Source organism: Aulonocara sp. 'chitande type north' Nkhata Bay, linkage group LG6 (genome assembly GCF_057382095.1).
Source record: "Aulonocara sp. 'chitande type north' Nkhata Bay isolate Kocher_YH1m ecotype deep benthic linkage group LG6, A_spYH_male_GT1.1, whole genome shotgun sequence".
In the NCBI taxonomy this organism is placed as follows: domain Eukaryota; kingdom Metazoa; phylum Chordata; class Actinopteri; order Cichliformes; family Cichlidae; genus Aulonocara; species Aulonocara sp. 'chitande type north' Nkhata Bay.
The window spans coordinates 11,103,817-11,113,170 of record NC_141349.1 but is presented as its reverse complement, the minus strand read 5'-3'; the positions used below and the strand labels follow the sequence as shown (position 1 = coordinate 11,113,170).

Genomic DNA, 9,354 nt, shown 5'->3' with positions numbered 1-9,354 from the left:
TAACATAGTTGAAACTTTTTTTTTGTAAAGCCTGATACTAAATGTGTGCAGGCCACCTGAACTGCTTCGTCTCGAGTGCCGCCCACTGGGTTGGTCACTAGAACTGTGTGTTGCCATCACTGGAGCCGTGGTTGGTCTTTTAGATTATTTAGACTGGGACTGTTTTTTGTTGATTAGGCGGCATGGTGTCCTGACGGCTGCCTCTGTTGTTTTTTTCCCAGGAGGAGGAGAGTGGAGCACAGGTGGACAGCAGCCACGGAGCAGATAGCACGGAGTTTTGGGTGAAGACATGACACAGGAGGCGAGGGAGCTCAAGGGATTATTGTGTTGTCTTATTTACTCCACTGTAAATAAAGAGCACTCTCCATCGCACGAGTCCTGCTTTTGGGTCCTCCTTCCCCACTTCACAAACACTGAAACTAATTATACAGGTAATAATAAAGGAACCAAAAGTTCACATCTATAGCTTTAAATTTGGACAAATCTGTCAACACAACCATCAAGAATAGAATAAAATACAAACAAACACTGAAACTAATGAAAAATTACACATGATATATGAACTGTGGAAACTAACTGAACAATAAAACTCAGAATAAACAAATTCAAACATTATATGAAAGGTATAAACTGATTTGCATCTTATTGATTTGCAGGCTCACTTTGCTCCAGGACTTGACGACTGGCCCAACCCGTACAGTCTTTGTCTCTTAATACTGAATGTTGAAAACTGATACTCATGGACACCTTATTTCAGCCTCTTTACTTTGCATAAGAGACCCAAAGCTTTACATCAACATGATGTTGTCTAGTGGACCAGCACGTCCATTACATGTTTTGCCGTTATTGCTGTTTGTTACGAGTTCAAATATTGAGGGTGAGCACAAAACAATAATGGTCCAGAAGAGCTTCGGTCAAACAATGATTTTAATGAACACGTGCGTGGGGAGATGAACACTGCCCACAGACAGCATCGATCTCCGCCCAATGATACACAAGCAGTTGTTTTATACCATCAGGGTTTACTTTTATGACGCACCCTCATGCGTCAAGCAGATACAACACAGGCATAAGTTTCAAAACCACAAATGTTCTGTTGACGACTTTGGACACATTTAACCCGTTTTGCCCCACTGGCAACAATTGTTGCCAAAGTTTATCACTGTCATTTTCGACTCACAATAAAAAATCTCAAAGGTACTAATGCAACTTTTTCCACTTATATGCTAGTAGACAACTTAGACAAAGGTTTTGATTTTTAAAAAATCGTTTCCAAGTGCTTCCTATCGCATGACATCATCTGCTTCCCGCTCTTTCTGGCTGAAGACATGGCGGATGCAAATCATCCTGGAAAGAGGTAATTTTCATAAATTTCTTATGACTTTCCCCCCAAACATATTTATAATTATTTAATCATTCAAGTCTCTAGAGTAACCCTCCCCAAAAAAATTGTACCTAGGATAAATATTTTTTTGTTCATGGGCTTATTTCTGTGAGTGGCAACAAAAGTTGCCAGTGGGCACATAGCATGTCGCTAACTAAAGGAAAACACTGTCTGCAGGATTGCTCCTAATTTACTTATTTAAAATTGTAGAATGATGTACAATGGCTCATTTTAGTCCTTTTAGAATAATTCCTAGCTAAATAAATTCACAGGTATTCAAGGCCTCTGTGTATAGGATTTTTATACATTACCATACATCATTTTCTTGCTAGCTAAAATTCGCTTGCTAGCTAACATGTATGTTGTCCTTTCCTTAGGTACACCGTAGCAGAGATCCTGGCCATGCTGCAGGACTCTGAAACTGTGGCGGACATCACAGTTGTGCCTGAGTCAGAAATGCACGCACATGACACAGACTGTGACAGTGACCAATCTGATGATGAGGCCACTGGTGACCATAACCGCCTCCCATCAAGAATACTCAAAGGTGAAGGCTTTCTACCTAATTCGGACATGCAGCTGCCAAATCCCCCCGATGATGATCCTGGGTGCTCATCCTCAGTGAGTCAGACAGAGACTAGAAAGGTCAGTGGCACAAATGAAAATGTGACCAGTCAGATTGTTGGGCCCATGCTCCACAAAACTAAGAACCAAGACAGGAAATTCAAAAAAATCAAAATTGCGGCCAAAGCTGGCCTTGGCCTTGGCCTGGCAGAGAAAGCTGAAGTGCCACCTGGAGTCAAGTTTTACCACGACAACCTCTTCACAACCCTGTCCCTGGTGGATGAGATGACCCTGAGAGGCTATGGCAGCTGTGGCACGATGCGACAAACTCAGCTCCATAACGTTCCCTTCACAGCACCCCAGACCTTCAAGAAGACACCCAGAGGAGATGCTGAGTATCTGGTTGAGGCAGAGAAGCTGATTGTAAGGTGGAATGACAACAGCGTGGTCACCGTGGTGTCGAACATGGAGAGGGAGTTCACCGAAACTGAGGCGAAGAGATGGAATAAACAGAAGCGGACTATGGACAAGGTCAGACAGCCCAAGTGTATCCAGGACTACAACACACACATGGGAGGAGTGGACCTGCATGACCAGTTTGTCAGCCGCTACAGAGTCAACATCCGGTCCAAGAAGTGGTGGTGGCCATGCTTCAGCTGGGCCCTGAACAGTGCCATGGTGAACAGCTGGTGCTATTACAGGTACACAAGGCTGTATGTTATTTAGTGATATCACAATCGAGTTGGTGATGTTTGACTCGAGGTCATCGCTAGTGCTCTTCGGTCGACAAGAGCAACAGTGATGATATCCAGACCAACATCACAAACTCAAGTGTGATATTGCTTTTACAGAACATTCTACATATGGGGCATGACGTTGTAGAAAGGATGAAACGATGCACATTCATGCATCTATCATGCTTGTTTTGTCATTCATTTAGGTCCTGGAAAAGCGGGGAGAAGGATCTCCTCTCCTTCCAGAGGCTGGTAGCCCAGACCCTCCTCCTGCGCCATGGAACAAAGCCAAGTAGGCAGGGCAGAAGATCTTCAATGGCGGTGGCGATAACTGATGCCACCAGGTTTGATAATTTGAACCACTGGCCCTGCAACACTGGTAGCAGGTACAAGCGATGCAAGAACTGCGGCGGACGCACATCATTTGCGTGTGGAAAGTGTGATGTGCCACTACATGTGGAGTGCTTCAAGAAGTACCACACTGAGTAGAACATGCATGAAAGATGATGGAATGTATGGGAAGAAATATGTTATATATGTATATATGTTTTTAGAGGTTCTAAGAAAAAAATGTTTGTTGAGTTTTTGAGTATAAAAAAATTGAGAATAAAGAAATCAGTTCAAATTGTTTGATGTTTTGAATTTTATACAGGGGGAACCTGAGGCTCCACCTTTTTGTTATTATTTATTATGACTATATTATTATTTTGTTCTTATTATATTATTATTATTACTTCTCTATTATTATTATTAGGTGACATTTGACCTAGTGACAAGCTGTGTGACTACTGGCAACAATTGTTGCCAGTCATAAAAATGCTATTTTCTTCAAAAAAAAAGTACAAAATGGAAAAAATAAATACATAACATGATTCAGAGGGACTCAACTGATAAAATGATATGCCTTACAACTCTGAAAAAAATCTGGGCACAAACGGGTTAAAAGGACATCTTCTCCGTCTGGAGGCCAGGTGCTTCCTATTAATCTTCTCGCTTATCTCCTGGAACAAACTGTCCCTTAGGCAGACACAATTTTGCAGTCACAAGCTTTTGCAAACTATTATTTGAACTCTTACACCAACAACGCCGTTAAACTCGCCCTCCCAGAAGCCATCGTCCTCGTGGGTCTCTCTGCTCAGGATGGGGATGATGGCGCCTTCTGGGAACGACAGCTCATCTTCCGTTTGTCCCGCGTAGTCGTACAAAGCCTTTGCGAATGAAACTGCAACACAGACAGTGGCAACGAGGGTATTAAACAAAGCAGGAAATCAAAACTCCGATATTATCTGGTGGAGGCGGATCTCACTCCTCGAGTCTCCGTTGACGGAGCCGGTTGGGGGTTCAGTTTCAGGTTCGGTGGAGTTGCTGGAGGAATGGGATCGGGCGTCCAGCGCGGCCAGCGACTGCAGCATGCTCAGCAGGCTGTTGGAGGAGGGCAGCTGCAGGTATTTCTCCGGGACGTAGCCCACCTGTCCGCTACGGTTTCTGGCCTGGAAACACAGACAATGCACACAGACGATGACAACAGCCAAAAATGTTTCAACAGGAAAACTCCTAATGAGAAAAAATAAAATCAGATGTAAAGAGTAGGGCTGTAACAATATCACTGCATCGTCGCCAGAATTTAATAACAGCCACAAAGAGAATAATAGGAGAGCTTTTGTTCTCTCTTCCTGAATTAACGAGAAATCTAAAATCCTAAACAAGCCTCTGCTGAATTCATGAAGCTTGATTTCATGAACACCGGTGGCCTCCCCTGCCGCTGCTTACTTATTTTCATTCAGATTGAAAACACTCAGAGGTATTGGGATCTCTGTTGGGGCATGCTGTGGGGAATCACAGCACTAAAACAGATCTATATAAATGATATTGCTCACATTTTTATGTATGATTATATTCATTAAAATAAATACCCCATTAAAACACTATATCTGTATATGAAAAGATAATCACCTAAGTAAATATACATAAAATATTGGCTCAACACGTGGAACATTTGCACAATGGCTCACAGGAAAGCCAGACTTACACAATAAACAAAAGTAAAACAGCAACAATGCACAATGTTCCTTCAGGGAAATGATCTGAAAACAACCACACACAAAGTACACAATGACTACACACCAGCAGCTCTGCAGAGGCGTTTATAAAAGAATGACTTCACACAATGATGGGAGCATCCACAGCTGACATTTCTACATTTAAGTAGACACCACTGACCACCCGAAAAATGTCCTCAAAGACTTCTCAAATTTTCTCCCAAAGGTCCAGGAGCAACTTTGTAACAGTCTGTGACAAACAAAGTGAAAATGACAACTAAGTAGCTGGGAGATCATCAAATTAACATTTTATATCCATGACCAGGTCACTCCGCAGATCTCAAACTGATCAAGAGTCCACGAACCGCTGTTAAAAAGCAGAAGCTGACAAACTGTGATCAAACCGGAGCGCTGCTGAGGCAGGATTGGATCACCATCAATCAGGATTTGGTCCAGATTTTCAGTAGCTGCACTTAAGGTATGAATTTAAAAACTGCCTCATTCATGAATTATTGCATTCACAAACTTGGGTGCCATGCCCGCCCACCTGCCTGCCCGGCTGCGTGACGAGAATCTCCCATCAGCCCTTTACGGCTGCAGGGCCAAAAAAGAAGCAGAGAACTGTGTATTTGTACATTTTTTGATTTGTCTGTATGTTCAGCAGAGCTTCTACCACCCAGGCCAACCTGACCTGCCTCAATGCACCGCACGCATTTTAGTTGAATTATTCTAATTCCTGAAGCCACATCAGTTCAACTGATCCCAGAGAAACACTAAAACGTCCAGTAGATAGTCTGTACCGGTGCGAGGTCTTATAAAAACTGAAACTAAATGTTTGTCAAACAGTCTAAGAGCCAGAGAGTGAACTAATACACAAAACAACCAACCCTCAAACATGAGAGTGCATCTGCTACATAACTGTGTTTGTGTTATTTTTGTACCTTGACCCAGTCCTCCATGTCGCCATCATCGATGACCTCCAAGATTTCCTGCTCCTCGATGGTCAGCTCGTCTGGCTGAGAAGCCTGCAGACAGACAAACACGTTCATTCAAATTAAAGCTGCGATGTAACAGTTTAACCATCTTCATTTCACCCGTGATGTATATTTTTCAAATACCGCCACACTGGTGAACGGACAAAAATGCTCACTGTGGCTTCAATAACATCAGCCAGAACACTGAAGAAAACACTGAGACCATGCCTGCATTTATACCACACTTTACTCAGGACTCAGGTAATATAAAACAACTAATACTCCAAAGCAGCACAAAACTCAGACTTAAACTAGAATTTCTGTACAAATTCAAAGAGCAGGTGTTTTAAGCCTGGACACAGAATCATTAGTGCCACAAAGTTTGGGAAAGTAAATCTAAATGGGGGTTAAACACGACTGGAACTGATTAAAAACAGCCAAAACAAAATTGGCTTTACTTCAAAGTCAGAATTATAACTGGTATCCCAGTATTCGCTGCCTGTCTGTTGTCAGACGCATTTGTGTGACCATAAATACCACTTAAGTGGGAAAAGGAACTTCTGGTCATCTCTGCTTGGACTGCTGACTCAAGTGTCAAAAAATGATTTGATAGAGGAACTTGTATTGGAAAAAAGAGGAGCAGGGTATTGATCCCTGTTGATTTACCCGTCAGTCTACAGTCATAACTTTACCTATGACTAAAATCTGACACAAATGAGCATCTTCTGAAGGATGTCACCAGTCCTTCACCTGGTGACATGTTAAAGATCCACGTCCAATCCAAATATTTAATTAAAAGTGGAGGTTGTGCATTTATTTAGGAAGATAAACAGTCTGATAAAGTCGGAACAAACACGAGCTGGAAATAGTCCCACGGTGAGGAAATGAGACGACACATCTGTAAATAAAAACTAAAAATGGGAAATAATCTAAGTTCCTGTGCAGGGCAAGGAGTACAGTACAAAGTTCACTGTTCTGCCTTCAGGCTCATAGTTCAGACTAACAAAGATAAAGACCAATCACGCAGGACTTATTATGTTTCCTGCTTTGACTTCTTACCCAGACTGTTCCATAATGTGTGTGCAGCACTTTTGTGATTAAAATCTATTTAAATTAGTTGTTTATTTCAGTGCAGACAGATTATTGACACTCAAACAATGGAGCTACTTTGTCTGTTACTTACAATTTTTTAGAAAATTAGAACATTTTTTCCTGCTTGTGTATCAATTTAGAGGAAAGGTCATCACCCAGCTTCTCAAGCTTCATACTCCAGTGATCATGAATGTCTAAAAAAAAAAAAAAAATCTTTTCTGCATCTGGTATTGTTGAGATGTTTAACTCTGGACCAAAAAGGTGGATCTGCTCTGCCTAAAGCCGCTTTGAGCATCAAGGTCCTGAGCCGAGTCCAGTCCGGGCTTTTGTGGCCACGGCCAGCTCAGCTTTCAGGATGCCCGTGAGCTGCTTGTTCCACTCGTCTGATTTTGTATTGATTGTTGTCTAAACAAATTAATCTGTCATCTGTTGAGCTTTGTTCCACTTCTCAACAATCTCCTCTGATCTGTGTTCATTACAGCATTTTACCTGTGGTTTCCAACCTGTGCAGTTCAAACCTGAAGGATCCACATTTCACTTCACTTTTCTGTAGAAATTGATTTTCCGGTAAACTGATTAACACCTCCTGCCAACTAAATTAGTCAAACACGAACCTTATTTTATGCTACAAAATTTGTATTAAAAGCAACCCAAACACTTTGAGATTTGGATTTTAATAGTTTCAAAAATTATTCTTCAAGTTTTACTTGAACATTTTAGAGAAATCATGTTAAGTTCTAAATTTTTAAGGTTGGGGATTTCATTCCATGCATAATAAATACGAGTTTATTTTCCCCAATAATCACTAAAAGCAATCGCATGTGATATTTTATGCATTTAATAATGAATAAAAAGAGAAAAACATCAGTATTTACCGTACTGCTTGCTGGAACGCCATGTTCTTCTGCACAAACAGCTGCTGTTGAAACTCCTGCAGAACCTGCATGCGTTTCAAGGGAACAGACAAAAATATACATATATACTTATTTAAGGTTTATCACAAGCTTACAAATCAGCCCATGTCTAAACCTGCATAATTAACACTTAGTAAAGCCTTTAGGGTTCAGGCTTGCTCCCTATTTAGTTTTAATTTCTTGCCCACATTTATTTCTATTTAAAATTAACTTTGAAAAAAAAAAAAAGACCTCCAGCTGAATGAATTGTGGCCAGTGATCCGTGTAGCTTTGGGCCACATTTATAATTTTTTATTTTCCATTACTCTGTCAGTTTATTTCTGTTGTATTAAGTTATGTGATTTGCTTATAAAATGAACCCAAATCAGCTTTTTATTATTTTAAACAAGTCAAATAAAAGAAAACGCCAATAACAATTAAGAGAATGACCATAAAGCCGTTTCTGGTTACTATCAGCTGATCTGAATGCTGATGACCACTCTGGTGTTTGTGGTCACAGCCTGACATTAAAAACGTATCACAGGCTCGAGTTCACCGCCTGCCTATTTTCACACAGACTATTTTTAACTCTCCAGCTGCTGAAAGCTTAAAGAGACAGTTAACAAATTACATAACATATCACTGTAAGTAACACAGGTGAAGGTACAAACAGTTTTAATTCTAATTTCAGGTTTTTTCTAAAGCCAGCTAAAGCAGCCGGGGACTGGACCACAACCTGGACCACAAAGCTCTCTGCCCACCCGAGGGAGGACGAAGTACCTGTGTGGATATTTTAAGCTGAACTCATGGGGCACAGCTATTAGCTGTTCTGGAAAACAAAGAAACCTCCCCAGTACTGGTCCCAGGCTAGTAACTTTGGTCTTTTGAATTGTACTTAAGTTTGGCCCCTCATCAAGAACCAGTTGCCTTGGGGAGACCATACCAGGGGACAGCATAGCTTCTCCTCCTCAACTGCGATCATTCACAGAAAGGAAAGGAGCCAGTGTAGGTGGTTTGACTGGCATCTGAAATAGGAGGCCTCCAGAATGTCTCCTAGACGAGCTGGTAAGGGCAGACCAAACACACACTGGACACATTATGTATCTCGGCCGGCTCGCCGTGGTATCCCAGTATTCGCTGCCTGTCTGTTGTCAGACGCATTTGTGTGACCATAAATACCACTTAAGTGGGAAAAGGAACTTCTGGACATCTCTGCTTGGACTGCTGACTCAAGTGTCAAAAAATGATTTGATAGAGGAACTTGTATTGGAAAAAAGAGGAGCAGGGTATTGATCCCTGTTGATTTACCCGTCAGTCTACAGTCATACCTTTACCTATGACTAAAATCTGACACAAATGAGCATCTTCTGAAGGATGTCTGACCTCTGCCTTAGAAACACGATGAAGAGCTGAGTTATTTGGAAAGCTACTCGTTTACACCGAAAGGCACCAGAGTGGCGGCTCACTGTTCTCCAGGAAGAGCAGGAGTAGGTGGCTGGGGAGGGGGACGTCTGGGCATCATGACCGGACTCAGATAAGCAGCAGAAAATAGATGGAAGGAAATCAGGTTTAGTAATATCAGTTTTATATTCTTTAATCTTGTACACTGTATAAATGCCTAACATTTTAATCAGGCTTCCTGTAGAAACAAGATGCTGCTGCGTCTCTGCTCAC

General features: G+C 41.6%; 1 protein-coding gene across 1 annotated transcript; it reads right to left on the bottom strand.

The window, feature by feature from the left end:
- Positions 1 to 533: 533 nt before the first annotated feature.
- On the bottom strand, positions 534 to 7,793 carry LOC147327292 (F-BAR and double SH3 domains protein 2-like). Its single transcript, XM_086294904.1, has 4 exons — positions 7,663 to 7,793; positions 5,663 to 5,746; positions 3,989 to 4,172; positions 534 to 3,904 (listed from the first exon to the last, which is right to left on the bottom strand). The coding sequence occupies exons 1-4, from the start codon at positions 7,762 to 7,764 to the stop codon at positions 3,723 to 3,725; spliced, it is 552 nt and encodes a 183-aa protein (XP_086151030.1). The 5' UTR covers positions 7,765 to 7,793; the 3' UTR covers positions 534 to 3,722.
- Positions 7,794 to 9,354: the final 1,561 nt, after the last annotated feature.

Bases quoted from the DNA above. Each gene is read 5' to 3' on its own strand.
- LOC147327292 (XM_086294904.1), bottom strand. From the start codon at position 7,764: ATGTATATTTTTGTCTGTTCCCTTGAAACGCATGCAGGTTCTGCAGGA. The intron at 5,747-7,662 runs GTAAATACTGAT...GTCTGTCTGCAG, and splicing joins GCGTTCCAGCAAGCAGTACG to GCTTCTCAGCCAGACGAGCT. The intron at 4,173-5,662 runs GTACAAAAATAA...CTGTGTTTCCAG, and splicing joins ACATGGAGGACTGGGTCAAG to GCCAGAAACCGTAGCGGACA.